Consider the following 20,865-nt stretch of genomic DNA (forward strand, 5'->3'; position numbering starts at 1 on the left):
TTTTTGAGAGGGAGTTTCACTCTTGTACCCAAGCTGCAGTGCAATGGCATGATCTCAGCTCACTGCAACCTCTGCCTCCTGGGTTCAAAGGATTCTCCTACCTCAGTCTCCCTAGTAGCTGGGATGACAGGCATATGCCACCACGCCCAGCTAATTTTTAGTATTTTTAGTAGAGAAGGGGTTTCTCCATGTTGGTCAGGCTGGTCTCCAACACCCGACCTCAGGTGATCTGACCGCCTCAGCCTCTAGAAGTGCTGGGATTATAGGTGTTTGCCACCACGCCAGGCTTTATTTCTTTTTTAATATACCTTAGTGACATTCTAGAGGAAGTATTTTGCTGAAAAGCCAACGTTTTATTTATGTAAAAAGTCATTGTTTTATTTTTTTTTTGCTTTGTTTTTGTTTTTGAGATGGAGTCTTGCTCTGTAGCCCAGGCTGGACTGCAGTGGAGCCATCTCTGCTCACTGTGACCTCGGCCTCCCGGGTTCAAGCGATTCTCCTGCCTCAGCCTCCCGAGGAGCTGGCATTACACGAGCCCGCCACCATACCCAGGAAACTTTCGTATTTTAAGTAGAGACAGAGTGTTGCCATCTTGGCCACTCTGGTCTCAAACCCCTGACCTCAAGTGATCTGCCTGCCTCGGCCTCCCAAAGTGCTGGGATTACAGATGTGAGCCACTGTGTCTGGCCTTTTGTTTTATTGTTGAAAGGTGGGTTTGCTAGCCACAAATTCCCAGTTTGATGTTGGGTTTTTCCTCAGCTGGTGAATGCTGATGTCTCTTCTGGCTACTGTGGCTGACAGGGAGAGATGTCAGCTATGTTCCAATCCAGATGCTTTTTTTTTTGAGACGGAGTTTTGCTCTTGTTACCCAGGCTGGAGTGCAATGGCACGATCTCGGCTCACCGCAACCTCCGCCTCCTGGTCTCAGGCAATTCTCCTGCCTCAGCCTCCTAAGTAGCTGGGATTACAGGCATGCGCCACCACGCCCAGCTAGTTTTATTGTATTTTTAGTAGAGACGGGGTTTCACCATGTTGACCAGGATGGTCTCGATCTTTCGACCTCGTGATCCACCTGCCTCGGCCTCCCAAAGTGCTGGGATTACAGGCTTGAGCCACTGCGCCCGGCAAATCCAGATACTTTTTAAACGACCTGTGTTTCTTCCATGGCTGCTTTCAAGATCACTGTTTGTCTTTACCCGTCTGGATTTCCAGTGCAGTCTGAGCCGATGTGGATCTCCTTTCATTCACGGGGCTGCGTAGACCTTTACTTAATCGTTTGCCATCACCTCATTGTGGAATACCTCCTTTTAGTCACTCTCCTTTTATCTTCTAGGAGTTTTATTAGACTAATGTTAAACCTCATTCAGCCACCTTATCATTGTAGTAGGCAGAATAATGGCCCCGCAAATATATTCAAACCCTAAGCTCCAGAACCTTTTGTTTCATAATCTTACATAACAAAGGAACTGCAGATATGGTTAAGGGTGTGAACACTGAGAGGGAGATTATCCTGGGTTATTTAAGTGGGCTCAGTCTGATCAGAAATTCTTTTTTTCTTTTGTCTTTTTGACTTTTGTTTTAGGTTCAAGGGATACACATTCAGGTTTGTTACATGGGTAAATTGCATATCATGGGTGTTTGGTGTGCAGATAATTGTGTTACTCAGGTGATCAGCACAACACCCGATAGGTAGTTTTTTAATCCTCCCCTCTCGCACCGTCCCCTGTAAAGTAGACCCCAGTGTCAGCTGTGTGCACACAATGTCCAGCTCCCACTTACAGGTGAGAATATGTGGGATTTGGCTTTTGGTTCCTGCATTAATTTGCTTGAATAATGGTCTCCAGCTCCACCCACATTGCTGTGAAGGACATGATTTCATTCTTGTTGTTGTGGCAGGGTAGCATACCAGGGTGTACAGGTACCACATTTTCTTGATCCAGTCCACTGTTGATGGGCATCTAGGTTGATTCCTTGTCTTTACTCATTGAACGATGCTGCACTGATCATGAATTCTTAAAAGTGTGGATAACTGAAGAAATGTAGGTCAGCTGTAGTGTGGAATTTCATCTGCAGTGATTTCTGATTTAGTGAAATATGATTACCTCTTTTTAAATTATTGGATCAAGTGGTAAAGTGCATTAAAAGATTTAAAGTTTAAATATTTTTGCTTTCTTGGGTTACATAATGAACACAGTCTCCTATTATTCTCATCTATTTTACCTCCAATTATTAATAGTGATTTTTCTGTCATGTTTCTTTGTTATTTCTTCCCTAATTGGTTTAGAATGAACACTATTCATATCTAATAAAGTGAGTTTTCTAGCTTTCCATATATTGGCCCCCTCTCTTGAATATGTTAAATAAGTCCAGTAACCTTCCCTGAAGGTTTAGTAGAACTTCCCTGTGAAACATTCTTGTTATGGCTGAACGGAAATAGGATTTTACAACTGTTTTAACTTCTTTGTTTGTAGTAAGTATTTTCTTCGACATAATTTTTAAAAAATAATTTCAAGATTGCTTACATCTCCACTATAGCTGCAGTGGCATATTTATCTGTCATAACACTACTTTGTCATGACACGTTTATCATGTGTATTTATTAGTATGTTTTATCATCACATATTTATCTGTCATAACACTGTCTTGCTCCTAATTAACATTGCCTGTTTCTTTCTCTATTCAAAGAAACAGCTGCTTTTGGCAGGCTGGGTCCTCAGCAGTGGCAGCTGCCAGGTCCGCCTTGGTGAGTGGCAAGTCAATTTGCTGTGCCCATGCAGTGTCCACCTCAGCCACCATGGTCACTTTGTGCAGGGACTCTACGAGCAAGCCCTGTGTGGCTGAGTGGCATCATCCATCAAACCATCTCGCCCACCTGGTTACAGGGAGCCCCAGGCCCTTGGAGACCCTCTGGTGGGTATTCACATGCAACCTCGATCTTCACACGCTCTTCCCATGGAAAGAGGTCAGTGCACACTTCACCCTTCCACCCCCCAAATTCTCCAACTTCATTTTCCCCAAGTTCCAGACTGGCCAGGCAACCCATGAGCCACTGCCCATGATTCATTCATTCAGGCACTACTGGGGCATCATTTCACATCCTTCACCTCCTGTGATTCTGTATGGGTTTGATTCCAACCTGGGTAACTGTCGGGGACCGTATGGGATGGGTAGGCACGTCTGCCGGGGGTCTCTTGACCTGCAAGAGGGTCCCAATACCTGGAAGAGAGCATGCGCGGAAGAAAACAGAGAGCGGGGGTCTGGAGGGCTGGATAGGCTGTGCCTAAACAGCAAATTTTATTTTTCAAAGGCCAGGAATAAATACGCTTTCTTTGCTCTGGTTTACATCATTGCAAGAGGAAATGCAAATCTATACCTTACATGACCTATACAATAGAGAAGTCAGATATGCAATCAGTGGTTGCAAGAGGAAATGCAAATCTGTACCTTACAAGGCCTATACAATAGAGAAATCAGATTTGCAATCAGTGGTTGTAAAAAGTAACAGAATTTCCTGTGATCACAAAGCTTGTTTACATCCAGACATTATTCCTCCTGGCTGCAGGTATTTCTGGTTTGATCTTGTTTTAGAACTGAGATGTGAAAAGGTTTTCTGGTTTTCCTCATCAGAATATCTTTTAACCGGATTCTCCTTTGTCTGCTCCTGACTCAACTTATCTCAACTCCCCCATTCAGGAGTCTCTGAGTCAGGGATCAAAGCCATCCTGTATGGTGGCATTTGCTTTGACACTTAAACCATTATCTAGGGTACAAGGCAGTCAGGCAAGTAAAGAAAAGGTTAAAGCTTATTCTTAAAGAGTCATAAAAAGTTAAAAGCAGGAACTGGTTGCTGGCAGGGAGTCACTTGGTCTAGCAGCACCACATAGTTTTAGGCCCAAACGATATTGTGGTTGATATTAGAAACTGATCATCCATCTTTAAGTTCCTTTTTCCCGATAGCTCGACTGCCTCCAACAGGAAACTGTGTTTGGGATCAAACTCACCATATAGTGAGACTCACGCCTTTTGGGGGTCTCACACGGGAATGTTCCCCACAGGTAACGGACTGAGACTTCATCTCAAAAAAAAAAAATTATAATAATAGAAAAACAACAGAAATGATGATACCAACTAATATGGCACAGCTGCAAACGCCTCATGCCTACTAACACTGTGCAGCCTCTGACAACAGAAATAAATAGTGTTATGTTCTCTGTTTCATAGGTCAGGAAACTTAGGCACCAAGAGGTAAAGTGCTGGTGAGATCCAGGAAGGGAGCTGAGTCCTAGCTGCCTGGCTGCAGAGTCAGCTGGGCATGGTGGCACGTGCCTGTAATCCCAGCTACTCAGGAGACTGAGGCAGGAGAATTGCCTGAACCCAGGAGGCGGAGGTTGCGGTGAGCCGAGATCACGCCATTGCACTCCAGCCTGGGTAACAAGAGCGAAACTCTGCCTCAAAAAAAAAAAAAAAAAATATTATAATAATAGAAAAACAATGGAAATGATGATACCAACTAATATGGCTCAGCTGCAAACACATCATGCCTACTAACACTTCGCAGCCTCTGACAACAAGAAACAGTGTTATGTTCTCTGCTTCAGGTCAGGAAACTGAGGCACCAAGAGGTAAAGTGCTGGTGAGATCAAGGAAGGGAGCTGAGTCCTAGCTGCCTGGCTGCAGAGTCTCGGTGTCCTCAGTGGAGCCAGTGGGCCCAGGAGCTGACATCAGAGGCTGAGATCCCAGCTGTGCGGCATCCCTGTGGTCTCCTGTCCCAACCACGTGTTGATCCAGGACCTGCAGGCTCATGAGCTCTGGAGAAAAGAGAGAAACCGGTGAGTGCTCCACTGAGTGTAGAGTGTTGTGTTCATTCCCTGACGTCTTTTCTCTCTTCAGTTGGTCCAAAATCAGATGCTCCCTTTCTCAGAGGGAAAATTAGGCCCTTACATTTTTCTTCCTCCCACCCAGCTTTTCCCAGCCCCTGCCAGTTCCCTCCCATCACTCCATCAACATCAGCACCTGCCCTGTGCCCACCACCCATTGGGCAGGGAGTGAAAGGGCCCCAAGACTAAAGAACAAGATGCAAGAGGGAACCCAGTGCTCTCCGCGCCTCTCAGGCCTGATCAGTCCTGTTAGAGTGAGAGGCCTCCCCAAAGAGAGGCCCTGACCCTTGCCCTCAGTCCCCAGGCCCTCCTCTCCCGCAGAGGCACCTGCATACCAGGGCAGGCCCTGCCCACCGTGGGCTCTGCCCTCTGTCTGCGGCTGGGCGTTCCTCCTCTCCCAGCCCAGAGCAGGCAGCTCTTAACTGAGGACCCCACCAAGAAGTCTGAGGGTGCCCAGCTGGCTCAGCATGGAAAGATGTGGCTGCCACAGGATCTGCACCTCACCCTGGGGCCCCCAGCTTGCTTCAGGAGGCCTGGCCTCCCCGACCCTTAGCACCCACCCAGGCCTGTGACCTGCTCTTGAGTCACCACTGCTCCTGCCTGGTCCACTTACCCCTAGAAATGCAGCCCCACCCCAGGGCTGCTGCTTGGTGAGGCTGTGAGGCCTTCCTGCTCTGTCCCTAGCAGGGATTCTACCCAGGACACTGCCCTTGCAACCTACAAGGGATTTTCTCCATGTGGAGTAGGGGAGACCCCTTAGCCTGAGGCCTCTGTCTACCCTCTGCACCTGGGAACTGCCCCTGCCACAGCCACCGTCTCCCACACAGACCCTCCTGGAGTCGGAGCTCCAAATGTGAGTTCCTGTTTCACTTAGTATGCTTTACAACATCAGTATTAGAGGAAATTCTATCAAGATCGTAGAGCTGAAATTATAAACGCCTTTATGGGACATCAACATTGAAAGCAGGAATTTGGAAACATTGACACATGACTTTCATATCCTTTTCCTGGCCAAACCCCCAATGACCTGTGAGGAAACCAGCCATGCTGGTTTCACAGAAAACCAGAACTGACAATCCCTCTACAGGAGACACCGCAGGTGAGAGCAGGAGCCACCACACACCTGCTCTGCCCCTGCTGCGGGTGCCTCCTGGACAGGGCCCTCTTGCTGCAGGGCACGGGATGAACCTGCCCATCTGCCCAGGCCTGAGGGGCAAACAGACAGTGCAATTAGGAGAACAATGAGAAACCACCATCCCTACTGCCAGGTACACAGAAGTGGGGAAATGACAGAAAGACCCAGGTCTCCTGGACACCCCAGCCCCTCACTGTCCCCTGCACTGCCTCTGTTTTTGCAAAAACACAAAACTTCCTGCTTTCTCTTTTCATCTCCCATCAAGTCAAACAACCTGACTGTGGGGGAAATGATCCTGACTGTCCCTTACTCAAAACTTACCAGACAGTGACCACCTTTAGAAAGGGAAATAGCCTCAGGGAGGGCAAGGTCAGGCCACAGAGCACAGAACAAAGCCCTAGAAACATGGTCCCTGGGGACTGTGTGCCTCAGGGACTGGAGAAGAAAACACCTGGAGGTAGGATGAGAACAGGGACCGCAGCTGCCCTGATGAGGGGCTGGGCCCCGCTCCTCAAATGGTCCACAGACATCTGCTTATCTATATCATCTATATCATCTGCATGGAAACTCAGGGAGGCCAGGTGGTGGGAACCTGGAAAGAGCAATGCCTCGAGTGACCCAGAGGACATGACACCCCCCAGGCAGCTCCTGGAGGAGGCGCACGGGGAGCTGCAAAGTGGACAGAGATGGCCGTGTGCGACCAGGACCCTCCTTGTTACAAGAGGGCCTCCAAGGGGCTGCACAGGCAGGGCCCCAGCTCCGGGCCTCATATATCTTTTCCTTGGTGTCTCCACAACCAAATGGCTGGAGAAACAAGGGAGAGGATGCAGAGAGAAAGGGTCTAGGGGCACCGCCTCCCCTCCGATTCCTCTCAATTTTCTAGCCCTCCCCAGATCACAGCTGCCTTTATTATTTGCTCCCTCTGAGGCTCTAATCATCCAGGCCCTCAGCACTCCGCATGTGTTTCTCAACTCACCCCACCTGGACGCGCCCTAGTGAGCCCGAGAGACAGAGACATTGAGATGGGGACAGAGCAGGTGCCACGGCTGTCCCTGCTGCCCAGTCCTCACCTGCGGCAGGAAGAGGCCACAGCTAGACATTTGAGAGCCTTCCCTGGCCCTAACTGGGAAGGATTTAGGGGTATAGGTGGAGATGTGGCTCCTGTTCTCCTCCCAAATACCCCAACTTCCAACCCCTGTTCCAGAAGCCTGGTCACCTACATGCCTATCTGTGCAGGAGCAATGAGAGGACCCTAGTGCCCAGACAGGAGCCCTCCCATCTCCAGCCTCTGCTCCGTTTTCTCACCTGGATGCTGTGCAGGTAACGTTCTCTTCTTCTTCCAGTAACAGACACAGAGAGAAATAACAACAGCAGCAGCAACAGCAGCAGCAGGAACATATAGAATGACTGACCATTGACTCTGAAGTGCCAGCATCTTCCCTGAAAAAAGGCCCTGGTTATACATCACACAGAGAGCCACAGCTGACCTTCTCCAGGGTCACCCCAGGCTCACCAGGGGGCACAGGGTGAGTGCTGTGATTCCCGCTGTGTTCCATGTAGCAGGTGAGCCTCTGCTCTTCTCCTTGGCGAATGCTGATGGTCACCCAGGTCTTGTAGGTTCCATTCCCATCAGGCAGGACACCCTCTGACTGCTGGGCATCCTGGCTCAAAGATGCCTCATCCTGACGCCATGTTAGTGTGATATTTGGGGGATAGAAGCCAAAAGCCCAGCATGTCAAGTTGATGTTGCCCTCTGAATCCTCACTGCGGGTGACATTCACCATGGGGGACACTGGAGAAGAAAGCGCAGAGTCGGTGAAGCCCTGCTCCCCTCTAAGGAAGATGCAGGGAGATACAGGGAACAGGGCTGCTCCTCTCCACTGTTCCCACTCTGGCCGAAGCACTCACAGACCCCGCACCTTCTGTAAGTCTGTCCTCACCCTGGGGCCCAATTCCTCTAGGGCTGGCAGGAGGATGGGCCTCGGGACTGTGGCCTCAAGCTCTGAGATCCCCACAATGATGCTGAGCAGGGGGATGTTAGGGGTGGACTCCTGGGTCTGGGGCCAGGAGGGAGGGAACTCTCCGGGATGGGCAGACTCGGAGGCAGATGGGGCAGCCCTGTCCCTGAAGGCTTCCTTTCCTGCCTGCCACCCATTCCAGGCTCAGGAATCTGTCGGAGGACCCGCTGCTTTCCCAGGTTCCAACACTGGATGGTTCAGTCCCAGACCCACTGTCTTTAACCACTGGCTCTGACAGGAGAGGAAAATCAGGACACAATACCCCAACAGGAAATGCCTGCATCCATAGCACTGGGCAGGTTTCCCTGGTCAGAGTTGCCGAGTGAAGCCACTCTAGCAGAACCGTGGGGAGAGGAGAGCCCCTGCCTAGGGTCGGTACCTGTTCTCCTGACGCCAGCCCCAGATTCCAGATATCCCCGTAGTTTCTGCCGGCAGTCTGCCAGCACAGCGCCAGCTTTCTTTGCATTTTCCTTCAAGACATTTGTGATGTTTATAGGCAAGATCTGAGCTCCGGTGGACTCCGGCACTTTGCATTCTGAAGTGTCCAGGTATTGGAAGCAGAAGCGCACCCCATCATAGTAGAAATCCCGGAAGCCCCTGGTGCTACCGTCTTCATGGATCTCACAGAGTCTAATCTCCTGGAGGGAATTCAAGGCTGCCCCCACCCAGCAGTGACTTCTCCATTCCTGAACCCCTCACCTTCCCACCCAAGTGAGGAACTCAGCCCAGCGGGGACCCCTTCCTGGCCCTCCTCCATGCCTCCCTGTGCTGGCTGAGTGCCGGTTCACCTCCCTGCTGAGCTCCACTGACCCCTATTCCTCACCCCCAGCCCCAGCCAGATCCAGTGGGAAGAGACAGGTCGCTGTTCTCTGCCTTAACTTTTCTGGAAAAGGCCTCTCCTGTCACTCTTGCCCCTGCCCACTCTCACCTTTCTGCCCCGTGATATGAGCCAGGATCATCCTGAGGTCCTCTGCATTCTCTCTCAAGTCCTCGATCTCTCTGTGCCAGGGCTCAGCTCTCACGACTGCTTCTGCCCACTGTCCCTGGGGACCTGCCGGGCATTTCTGCCTGTCACAGAGCAGGAAGAGCTGACCATCCAGATGTCCCTCAGCGAGAAACCCTGACTGCACAGATCCATCCCGGGACAGCACTGTGAGGTTATATTGAAGACGGTGGGGCTCTGGGGAAGAGAAAATCACAGATGAAACTTCTTCCTGGAAGTAACTTCACATCGATGCTTAACACACAGGTCTGCTGTCCTGACCTTCCTGAGGAGACAGGAAGTGCACACGGGCAAAGGGACAAGAACAAGGGTTTCATATACAAGGAAAACTGGGAAGCTTGGAGGATAGAGGAGGGGACTGAGGAATGGAAGAAGGGGGAATGGAGATGGCAAACTCGCAGGCCAGGTGCCAGGTGTGGGGGGCCACAGGCCCCCTGAGGGTATAGAGGCCACGGGGAGAGGCTCTTCTGCAGGGGTAATGGAGAAATATGAAGGCAGTGGTGGGAGGAAGGTCTTGCCAGAGGGGAGGCAGGGAATGGGAAGGGACTCAGGCTCAGAGGGACCCATGTCCAGTGTGGCTGTGGTACACAGGTGACAATGAGATGGAGGCAAGGGGAGCTGCCTTGAGAAAGGACTCATCATGGGTATGGTGAGGGCAAGGGAGGGGTGGTCATGAGGCACAAGGGGCAGGAAGGTTGTAGCCCCAGAGAGGTTCATAGTGGGGTCAGTATCCCAGAGGGAGGCAATGGCGTGTGCTTGGGTCCCAGTGGAAGAGTGGCATGACAGCATGACAAGGCCCCAGGACAGCAAGTGCATGCACCCGCTAGTGTCCACCGGGGTGGGCAGACGACAGGGTCTCAAAGAGTCAGTCTACATTTCAGGCAATAGTGCTGGGGGAACTGGATGTTCAAATAAAATAAAATGGCACCTTTAATTTGCACTCTATACAAAAATTAACTCAAAATGAACAAAAGACCTAAACTCTAAACTCAGGAACTAAAACTTAAAAATTTCTTAGAAGAAAATGTTGGTGATGTTCTTCATGACACAGGATTTGACAGAGCTTTCGTGGATGTGACACCAAAGCACAGACAGAATAGAAAGAACTGACAAACTGGACTCACGAAAATGAAAACATCTGTGCATCAAAGGGCACGATTAGAGTGAAAAAGCAATCAATGCCTGAAATGAAATAAAGATGCAAATCATATATCTAATAAGAGATTCGTTTCCAGAATACGTAAAGAAGTCTGACAAAAACAACAAAACAGTCAACCCACTCAAAAACGGGCAAAGTAGCCACGAGAAGCTACGTGGGGGAAAAATGGGCAAAAGGCTTGAATGGCCCATTCTTCCAAGAAAATATACAAATGATCAATAAACACATGAAAAGATGCTCAATATCAGTAGTCATTAGGAAAATGCAAATCAAAACCACAATCAGATACCACTTCAAACCCATCAAGATGGCTGTTATCTAACACACACGCACGCGCTTGCACACACACATACACACACACACACACACAGCAAGCTTGGCAAGGAGGTAGAGAAAATGAAGCCCCTGTGCAATGCTTCTGCAAATATAAGATGGCACACCTGTAATGGAAACTACTATGGTGATTCCTCTAAAAATTAAAAAATGAAATACCACGTGATCCAACAATTCTATTTCTGGCTAAATATCTAAAGGAAAGAAAAGCAAGAACACAAGGACCTATTTGGACTCCCATTATCATAGTAGCCTAATTGCCAATACCCAAAAGGTGGAAGTAACCCAAGTGTCTATTGTCTGAGAAATGGATAACCAAGATGTGGTACATATATATAGTGAGTATTATTCATCATTAAGAGGAATGAAATTCTGACCTGGATGAACCTCAAAGATATTATAAGTGAAAGAAGCCAGAAACAAAAAGATAAACATTACATGATTCTACTTAAATGAGGTACCTAGAGTGGTCAAATTCATAGAAACAAAAAGTAGAATGGTGGTTACTGGGGGAGAGAGGTAAGGAGGAATGGGGATATACTGATTAATGGGTATGGAGTTTAGGGTTGCATGAAAATGTGAATGTATCTAATGTCACTGAAGTGTACATTTAAAAGTGGTTAAACAGTAAGATTTATGTAATGCACACTTTACCACAATTAAACATTTAAAGAAGAAGAAATACCAAGCCTATTCAAACTGTTCTGAAAAACAGAGGAGGAGGGAATACTTCCAAACTCATTTTACAAAGCCAGGAATCTGATGCCAAAACCAGGCAAAGACACATTAAAAAAAAAAAGAAAACCATGGGCTTACAACCCTGATGAGCACCGATGCAAAAGCCGTCAATGAAATATCAGCAAACAGAATGCCACAATACATTAAAAAGATCAATCTTCATGACCAAGTGGAATGTATTCCATGTATGCGAGGATGGTTTAATGTACACAAATCAATCAATGTAATACATCATATTAAAAGAATAAAGGACAAAACCATACCACCATTTCAATTGATACTGAAAAAGCATTTGATAAATTCAATATCCCTTCATGATAAAAACACTCAAAAAACAGTATAAAGGGAACAGACTTCAATATAATAAAAGCTATATATGACAAACTCACAGCTAGTAACGTACTGAATGGGGGAAAACTGAAAGCCTTTTCTCTAAGATCTGGAACAAGACAAGGATGACTACTTTTACCACAGGTGTTCAACACAGCACTGCAAGTCCCAGCTAGAACAGTCAGACAGGAGAAGGAAATAAAGGACATGGAAACTGGAAAAGAAAAAGTCAAATTATCCTTGTTTGCAGATCATGTGCGCTGATATTTGGAAGAACCTAAAGACTCCACCAAAAAGCTCTAAGAACTGAAGAACAAATTCAGTAAAGTTGGAGATTCAAATTCAACATGCAAAAATCAGTAGCATTTCTACATGCCAACAGCAAATCATCTGAAAAAGAAATAAAAAAACTAATCCCATTTACAATAGCTACAAATAAAATAAAATACCTAGGAATAAACTTAACTGAAGAAGTGAAAGATCTCTCCAATAAAAATTATAAAACACTGACATAAAAAATTGAAGTGAGGCCGGGCGCGGTGGCTCAAGCCTGTAATCCCAGCACTTTGGGAGGCCGAGGCGGGTGGATCATGAGGTCGAGAGATCGAGACCATCCTGGTCAACATGGTGAAACCCCGTCTCTACTCAAAATACAAAAAATTAGCTGGGCATGGTGGCTCGTGCCTGTAATCCCAGACTCAGGAGGCTGAGGCAGGAGAATTGCCTGAACCCAGGAGGCGGAGGTTGCGGTGAGCCGAGATCGCGCCATTGCACTCCAGCCTGGGTAACAAGAGCGAAACTCCGTCTCAAAAAAAAAAAAAAAAAAAAAAAAAAATTGAAGTGGACACAAAAAGTGAAAAAGATATTCCATGATCATGGATTGGAAGAATCCATTTTGTTAAATATCCATACTACCAGAAGCAATCTATAGACTCAATGCAATCCCTATCAAACACCAATGACATTCTTCACAGAAACAGAAAACGTAATCCTAAAATGTACATGGAACCACAAAAAACCCGGAACAGATAAAGCTCTTCTGAGCAAAAAGAACAAAAATAGAGGAATCACATTATCTAACTTCAATTTATGCTACAGAGATACAGGAACCAAAACAGCATGGTAGTAGCGTAAAAACAGACACACGGACCAATGAAGCAGAACAGAGAACCCAAAAACAAATCCTTACATCGACAGTGAACTTATTTCCAACGAAGGAACCAAGAACACACACCGGGTAAAGGCAAGTATCTTCAATAAATGTTGCTGGGGAAACTAGATATCCATATGCAAGAATAAAACTATGTCCCTAGTTCTCACCATATACAAATAACAAATCAAAATGGATTAAAGACCTAAACCTATGACCTCAAACTAGGAAACTGTAAGAGAAAACACTGGGGAAACTCTCTAGGATATTGGACTGGGCACAGATTTTTTTTTTTTTTTTTTTTGAGACGGAGTTTCGCTCTTGTTACCCAGGCTGGAGTGCAATGGCGCGATGTCGGCTCACCGCAACCTCCGTCTCTTGGGTTCAGGCAATTCTCCTGCCTCAGCCTCCTGAGTAGCTGGGATTACAGGCACACGCCACCATGCCCAGCTAATTTTTTGTATTTTTAGTAGAGACGGGGTTTCACCATGTTGACCAGGATGGTCTCGATCTCTTGACCTCGTGATCCACCCGCCTCGGCCTCCCAAAGTGCTGGGATTACAGGCTTGAGCCACCGCGCCCGGCTGGGCACAGATTTTTAAAGTAATACCCCACAGCCACAGGCAACTAAAATAAAAATGCATAAATGGGATGATACCAAGTTAAAAAGCTTCTGCGCAGCAAAGGAAACAGGCTGGGTGCAGTGGCTTGTGCCTGTAATCCTAGCACTTTGGGAGGCTGAGGCAGGTGGATTGCCTGAGCTCAGGAGTTCGAGACCAGTCTGGGCAACACGGTCTTGTCTTTACTAAAAATACAAAAATTAGCCAAGTGTGGTGGTGTGCGCCTGTAGTCCCAGCTACTCAGGAGTCTGAGACGGGAGAATTGCTTGAACCCGGGAGGAGGAGGTTGCAGTGAGCCGAGATTGTGTCACTGCAGTCCAGCCTGGGCCACAGAGAAAGACACCGTCTCCCCACACACACAGACACACACACACACACACACACACACACACACACACACACACACACAAAAGAAAAGAAAAAGAGAAAAGAAAAGAAAGGAAGAAAAACTTCCTACACAGCAAAGAAAACAATAAACAAAGTGAAAAGACCATCCAAGAATGGGAGAAAATATTTTCAAACTATTCATTTGACAAAAGATTAGTAAGTGAAACATACCAGGAGCTCAGGCAACTCTATAGGAAAAAAACTAATAATCCAAGTTAAAAATGAGCCACTAATCGGAATAGTCGTTTCTCAAAAGAAGACATGCAAATGGCAAGCAGGTATATGAAAAGGTGCTCAACATCCTTGGTCGTCAGATAAATGCATCAAAACTACCATGAGATGTCATCCCACCACAGATAAAATGGCTGTTATCCAGAAGGCAGGCAACAAGGAATGCTGGCAAGGATTTAGAGAACCCTTGTACACTGCTGGTGGGAGTGTAAACTAGTACAACCACTATGGAAAAAAATGTGGAGTTTCCCAAAACTAAAAACACAATAGAACTGTCATATGCTGCAGCACTCCCACTGTTAGGCATATACCCAAAAGAAAGGAAATTAGTATATTAAAGAGCTATCTACTTTTCCATGTTTATTGAGGCACTGTTCAAAATAGCCAAGCTCTACAAGCAACCTAAGTGTCCATCCACACACGAATGGATAAAGAACACGTGGCGCACATGTGTACGTGGAGTACTATTCAGCCGTCCTGCCATTCGCAAAGACCCAGAGATCATTATGTTAAGTGAAATAAACCAGGCACAGACAGACAAACTTTGAGTGTTTTCGCTTATTTTCGGCAGCCAAAACTAAAACAATTGAACTCATGGGGAGAGAGAATGGAATGATGACTACCAGAGGCTGAGAAGGGCGGTGGGGAGTGGGGAGTGGGATGGTTAATGGGTACAAAAATATAGTTAGAATGAATTAGATCTCATTGATAGCACAGCAGGGTAAGTCAGCAATAATTTACTGTACATGTAAAAATACCGAAAGAGCATAATGGGATTATTTGTAGCACAAAGAAAGGATAAATGCTTGTTGTGATAGATACCCCATTTACCCTGATGTGATTATTACATATTGCATGTCTGTGTTAAAATATTCCATGTACTCCATAAATATATACACATATATATACTACATACTCAAACAAAAGTTAAAAATTAAAAAAAAAAAAAAGCAGGAGTTGGGGGTGCTGGCCACAGAGAGAAAACCAAGGTAGAGGAGGAGACCCCCAGCCTGAGGAAGGGCCTGCCAAAAGTAGTGCTGGAGGGGGAACAGTCACCCCAAGAGTAGGTAAAACAAAGATTTTAGGTATGTGGTGTAGGGAGTGAGAGCCCACTGGGGTCGAGGAACCGAAAGAAAAGAATGAAGGTCAAGGAACAGTTGGACCAACAGCCTGTTTTAGGTCTGGGTTGGGGAGGGGAGATGGGTAGAGCAAGAACTGGAGGGCAGCGTGAGCGTGGGGCAGGAGTGACTGTGGAGGAACTTGGGTTAGGGTGAGGACAGCAGGGGAGGGTGCTCTGTGGGGGGTGGGGTTTGGGAAAGATGAGAACTTGTTGAGGGCCCAAGGCAGGTGAGTAAGAGATCACTCCACGTACACATGTCCCCAGGTGGAGAGGGCGGAGGAACCAGGGAGAGATGGTCCAGCACCTGTGGGCTGTAGGGTGGGGTCCTCCAGAGGGTGAGGCTGAGGATAAAGGAGAGGGGAAGGGGCCACCATGAGGTGGGGCCCAGAGCAGGCACCTGCACTGGAGGGGGGGGGACATCAGCACTGCCCTGTGTCCTGCCTAAGACCGAACTGTCATTGGCACCAGGGCTCCCCTTGGGTGGTCTGGAGGGGAATAGGATGGGGGAAAGGCCCCCCTGGCCCCCCCCCCCGCACCTTCCCTTCCCCCCCACAAAAGGCAGCAGGAGAAAGTGAGGGTCAGGGACAGTTGGGAGTGGGAGGCACAGGGGCAGCGCTCGCTGAAGGCTGCTTGTAGGAAAGGCCCATAAGGGAGGCAGGAGAAACCTGCTGTGGTGGGGGCCAGGGGATGAGGGCAGAGGACACCCTCGAAATGGATCAGAGAACTGCAGACAGGAAGGGGTAGCAGAGAGCTGGGAGGGCGGCAGGACCCAGGGGGCCCTGAGATGGGCAGGGGAGGAGGGGCAGGGAATCTGGTGTCCTTAGATCACTGGTCATTAGCAGGGGTGGGATGCCAGAGAGGAGAGGACTCCCTCCGCCTTGTCCCCCCCATACCCCACCCACCGCCCCGGGAGTAGGAGCCAGGGGAGAATGAGCTGGGAATGAGAGAAGTCGCGGGAAGAATCCTCTGCCCGGAGCCTGCAGCTTCCAACCCCCTTTCCCCTTAGCCACCCCCACAGTCTCCACAGCAGCAGAAATCACCACCAGCTCAAATACAGGAGGGTCTCAAATACAGGAGCTGAGAACCCGCCGACTCCGGGGAGAGGACAGGGCTTCAGGGACCTGGGAGCCGCCCCCAGCACCGGTTGATGTGGCTGCCGTAGGGGCCGAGCGGGCAGGGCTCTCAAATGCCATTCACAGGAGCAGCCCGGGGTGGGGGGCGCAGCCCGGGACCCCCGGGGTCTCAGAAGGGCTGGTTTGTCCGAAAAGTGAGAGGAGGCGGAGGCGAGGTGAGGAGAGAAAGTGCAGGACAGGAAAAAGCAGGGGCGGGTGATGCGCGGTCCGGAGGAGGCCAGAAAAGAGACGGGAAAGCAGGGCTGAGGTGTGGCGGCCACGGGCCGCGTCCAGCTCCCCGCACCCCGGACCCCGCACCTGAGCCCCGCTCGGACCGCGCCGCGCTCGCCAAGACCCACCGGGATCCCCGGAAACGCCCCGACATTGCAGCTCCGCGGGGGGCCGCCAGAAACCCCACCTACCAGTCGGGGCTCCCGGGGGTGCAAAAGGGAAGGTGCCGGCCAGAAACAGCAGGACCCGACCCAGCCGCATGGCCCCGACGTCGCCACCGTCTCAGCTGCTGAGGCAGACGCGACTGAGCGGAGCTGGGGAGAAGGCCGCGCTGACATTTAAGCACAGCAACAGCTCCTCCAATGAAAATGAAGGCGGGGAACTTGGGCACAGCTTTGTCCACACGTGGGCAGAGAGGGCGGGGCCACGCTCAGACGACAAAGGAAGTTTCAGCTTTAGAATCGCCTTCTCTTCCCTTTGGCTAGATGCCAGGTCCCCTTTCACTCCCTAATATCCTGTAAGTGTCTGAGGTCTCGCAGGGCCGCCTATTCAGTCCCCGGCTGATCACAGGGCCAAGGACGCGGCTCTCCAGGGTTCACTACAACACCAAGCTCTCTCCAGACTCCCTTTTCCAGCCTGCCTTAGGACATCTGTACTTCCAGGACCATAGTCCCCTCCAATGTGACAGATCCACGAGGACCCTCTTCACATCTCCCACCACGTCACTCCGTTTCTCTTAAGAGCATCAGCATCCTTGGTCCCTTCTGATTTCCTCTTTCCCCTTCATCTCCAGGAGTCAAAGTCAGCTCCTCCAACCCTCTTTCAATCCCACAGCCACTCCCTTAGTCTAGGCTTTTCCCTCCCTTCAGCCTAGATGACTGCACCGGCTTCCTAAACCCTGTGCCTGCCCCAGTTGTAACCAGAGTGCTCCAAACCAGCACAGCGCCCCATCTGCTGAATGTTACACATGATGCTTCCACTCCACCATGGAAACTACAGCTGCCAAAACCTGCTGTCTGGCACGGCCCCCATTTCTCTGGTGACATCTCCCCAGGGTTGCAGTAAAAGTGGGCTCTGGGATCGATCACCTCACCCTATCCCACCAGGATGTCACTGCCTAAGCCACATCCCTCTTCCAGGTCACTGTCACCTCTGCCTTAGAACCCGTCAGAGCGAACCGTATCCTCAAAATCTTCCGAATGAGGCTGGTCTGAGTGTGGTGGTGTTTACAAGAATTGATTACAACCAGTTATGGATGTCTTTGTTTCTTATTCACTTTCACTATTTCACTTGTCTAGACTTAAAAAAAAAAAGAAGGAAATCTTTTCATGTAGATAGTTGTGATGGTGGCACAACCTTGTATTTATGCTAAAAGCCACTGAGCTGTACGCCTTCAAAGGATGAATTATGTGGCATATGAATTCTCAATTCTCAATAATAATAATGCTGTACGGAAAGCCTCTTTCTACTAAGAGAATTGCCTTGTCCCCAGCGCACATCTCTTAGTCTTTGGGACATTTAGTCAGTGGTCTTCAAACCGAGCCACTGCATAGAACCACCTGGAGAGTTTTAATATCCATGTTCCCAGGCCACAGCCCAAACTAGTTAAATCAGTAAACCTAGGTTGTACCTAAACCTTAGTAATTTTTAAACTTCCCTAGGTGATTCCAGTGTATAGTCAAGTTTTAGAACTCCTGATCTAGCTCACGGTTTTAACCTTCCTGATGGTATCGACTGTGCCCTGCCTTGAATCTTTTTTTTTTTTTTTTTTTTTGTCTCACTCTGTCACCCAGGTGGAGTGCAGTGGTGTGATTATAGCTCACTGCTTCCTCCAATGCTGGGCTCAAGCAATCCTCCCATCGCAGCCTTCTAAGTAGCTGGGACTGCAGGAGAGCGCCACCACACCCAGGTGTCATTTGCCATCTTCTACCCTCCCCCATTAGACTATGAACCCTCCAGGATCAGGAACTGTTTCCATTTCCTCTTTGTCAGCCTCACAAACATCTTTTTAAGTTGAACTATACCTGTCATTGCTAACTATTTCCCTATGATCCCTAGCCTACATTTTTCTGTGGATGAAAATGGAATGCATTAGAGAATTTTAACAATTTTTTAGTTTTCCCATTAACATTCACTAATAATTTATTTTGATCCTCATAATTTATTGAGCACTGCAGAGACCAGGGTCCTTTCCCCACCTTAGAGAGATTATTTTCACTGCCAAAGATCGAGATTATTTTCACTGCTAAAGATCGAGATTATTTTCACTGCTAAAGATCATAAGCCTAGTGACAGACAGAGAGGGAGATGGACCCAGCTCTCATGACGAAGGTCCCAAGCCCTTCCCTCCAGTGTCTACCCTCCCACCAGGACTTCCTCCTTGCGCCAGCTCCAGCAAAGGGTCTCATTCAGCTCACTCCCCCCAAAAGACTTTTCACAGTTCAATAATAATAAATATGCAAGGTTTGTTCTAAGGCATTTAGAAGTGGTTGTTTGGAGACGTGAAGCTAGTCCTCTCCCGGGCTAGGGGAGGCGGAGATGGTCTTGAGCTCCAGGTGAGCAGCTTCTCATCGCCCAGGCCTGGCATTCCCTCCCCCACCAAACCTCACAGGTCTTCTATCCGAAGCCCTCCCTTTCCACTCCTCCAGCCCCCTCTGCTCTGCCCCACCAACTACGTTTTCTACCATAGCACTTGCCTTAGACTCCTTGACTCACGAGCACAGAAGTGACTTCCTCCTCGCAGACTTTAGTCACCATTGCAGGGCTGGGAAAACAAAGAGAAAGGGCTGAGCGCAGTCGCTTACATAACGCTGGGCGGAGCTGGCTCTGCTCCCGCAAGATTTTTTTTTTTTTTGAATCGGACCTTCTCTCTTGTTGCCCAGGCTGGAGTGCTCACCGCGACCTTCGCCTCCCGAGTTTAAGCGATTCTGCTGCCTCAGCCTCCCGAATAGCTGGGTTTACAGGCATCCGCCACCAAGTCCGGCTAATTTTATACTTTTTTTTTTTGAGACGGAGTTTCGCTCTTGTTACCCAGGCTGGAGTGCAATGGTGCGATCTCGGCTCACTGCAACCTCCGCCTCCTGGGTTCAGGCAATTCTCCTGCCTCAGCCTCCTGAGTAGCTGGGATTACAGGCACGTGCCACCATGCCCAGCTAATTTTTTGTATTTTTAGTAGAGACGGGGTTTCACCATGTTGACCAGGATGGTCTCGATCTCTTGACCTCGTGATCCACCCGCCTCGGCCTCCCAAAGTGCTGGGATTACAGGCTTGAGCCACCGCGCCCGGCCCTAATTTTGTATTTTTGGTAGAGACAGGGTTTCACTATGTTGACCAGGATGGTCTCGATCTCTTGACCTCGTGATCCACCCGCCTCCACCTCCCAAAGTGCTGGGATTACAGGCGCGAGCTTTTTGAAATCTGCTGCCGCAGTTTACTGCGAAGACTGGGATCAGTCGTCACCCCAGCCCTGGTCCATGGAAAATGAAACGTGTCTACTAATATAGAAAGGAAACAATGGCGCTGTGGGCTGGGGAGGGCCGAGCTGCCTTTAGGGTTCTGGTTTCCAGTTTTGGGGAACCCACACCGGCCGCTGTGAAAATGCAGACCCGCGGAGCAGGAATTCCGAGTCCTGGCCGGAGCGCGATCTGGAATCTGACTCGCTTGAATTCTAACTCAGTGGATTCGGACCCGGGTGAGTAGGGAAATGCGCCTCAGGCCCTCCCGCGGATGTTCACGGACTCTTGGATCCGAAAACGCTTCCTGCTACTCCATCACCCCAGGAAGGCAGGGCCCGCCTCTGGGCTGTTCTGATGGAAACCGGCTCCAACGCCCGCAGGAAAACCCACAACTAAGGGGCCAGGACAAAGCCCCTCAGGGTCTCGCCCCTTCAGTGAGGTTCCTAATTTACACCCTCCATCAAAGACCGGAGTGACCTTCAGTGAAACGATACAAGACCCGCGGGGCCCAGGGCGCTCGGCTCACAGAAGGCGGAGACAGCGCCGCCTCGCGTCCCTTCCCTGACCTGCCCAGGCGGACGCGGTCACGTGTGTTGGCCTCGAGGCTGGAATACACCGGGTTCAAGGGCAGGGAGTGGAAAAAGGAGGGAAGGATGGGGGGCGGGGTGTGTTGAAGAAAGGAGGGAAGAGATAGGGAGAAAAGGGGAGAGAAGAAGTAAAGGAGAGAGAAAATTTAAAACACATAGTTTTATTATGTCTTTTATTTTTGCTCTTTGCCTAGTTCTACTCATGAACATTTTTACCGTAGCTTTCTCTCTCTGAGTCTGTAAATACACAGCTATTATTATTTCAGAGCCTGCGAGGGTGAGTGGCAGACAGCATGGCCCTCTTCCTCCAGATGTGTCAGGGTGTGTCTCCTGGGCCCAAGAACAGGGTTTTTGTTTTGTTTTCTTTTACATAAGCAA

The 20,865-nt window shown here is 49.1% G+C and overlaps 1 protein-coding gene across 1 annotated transcript; it reads right to left on the reverse strand.

The window, feature by feature from the left end:
* Positions 1-3,256: 3,256 nt before the first annotated feature.
* Positions 3,257-19,110, reverse strand: LOC141579930 (MHC class I polypeptide-related sequence B-like). The gene is made up of 6 exons (XM_074398265.1): positions 16,636-19,110; positions 8,959-9,210; positions 8,410-8,685; positions 7,526-7,804; positions 7,318-7,452; positions 3,257-4,808 (listed from the first exon to the last, which is right to left on the reverse strand). The coding sequence occupies exons 1-6, from the start codon at positions 16,703-16,705 to the stop codon at positions 4,660-4,662; spliced, it is 1,161 nt and encodes a 386-aa protein (XP_074254366.1). The 5' UTR covers positions 16,706-19,110; the 3' UTR covers positions 3,257-4,659.
* Positions 19,111-20,865: the final 1,755 nt, after the last annotated feature.

This window comes from Saimiri boliviensis, chromosome 4 (genome assembly GCF_048565385.1).
Source record: "Saimiri boliviensis isolate mSaiBol1 chromosome 4, mSaiBol1.pri, whole genome shotgun sequence".
NCBI classification, from domain to species: domain Eukaryota; kingdom Metazoa; phylum Chordata; class Mammalia; order Primates; family Cebidae; genus Saimiri; species Saimiri boliviensis.

Excerpts from the sequence above, each read along its gene's own strand:
- LOC141579930 (XM_074398265.1), bottom strand. The coding sequence starts at position 16,705 with ATGCGGCTGGGTCGGGTCCTGCTGTTTCTGGCCGGCACCTTCCCTTTT. Across the intron at positions 7,805-8,409 it reads GGCTGGCGTCAGGAGAACAG|TGTCCCCCATGGTGAATGTC; the intron begins GTACCGACCCTA and ends TTTCTTCTCCAG. Across the intron at positions 7,453-7,525 it reads CACTCACCCTGTGCCCCCTG|GGAAGATGCTGGCACTTCAG; the intron begins GTGAGCCTGGGG and ends GCCTTTTTTCAG.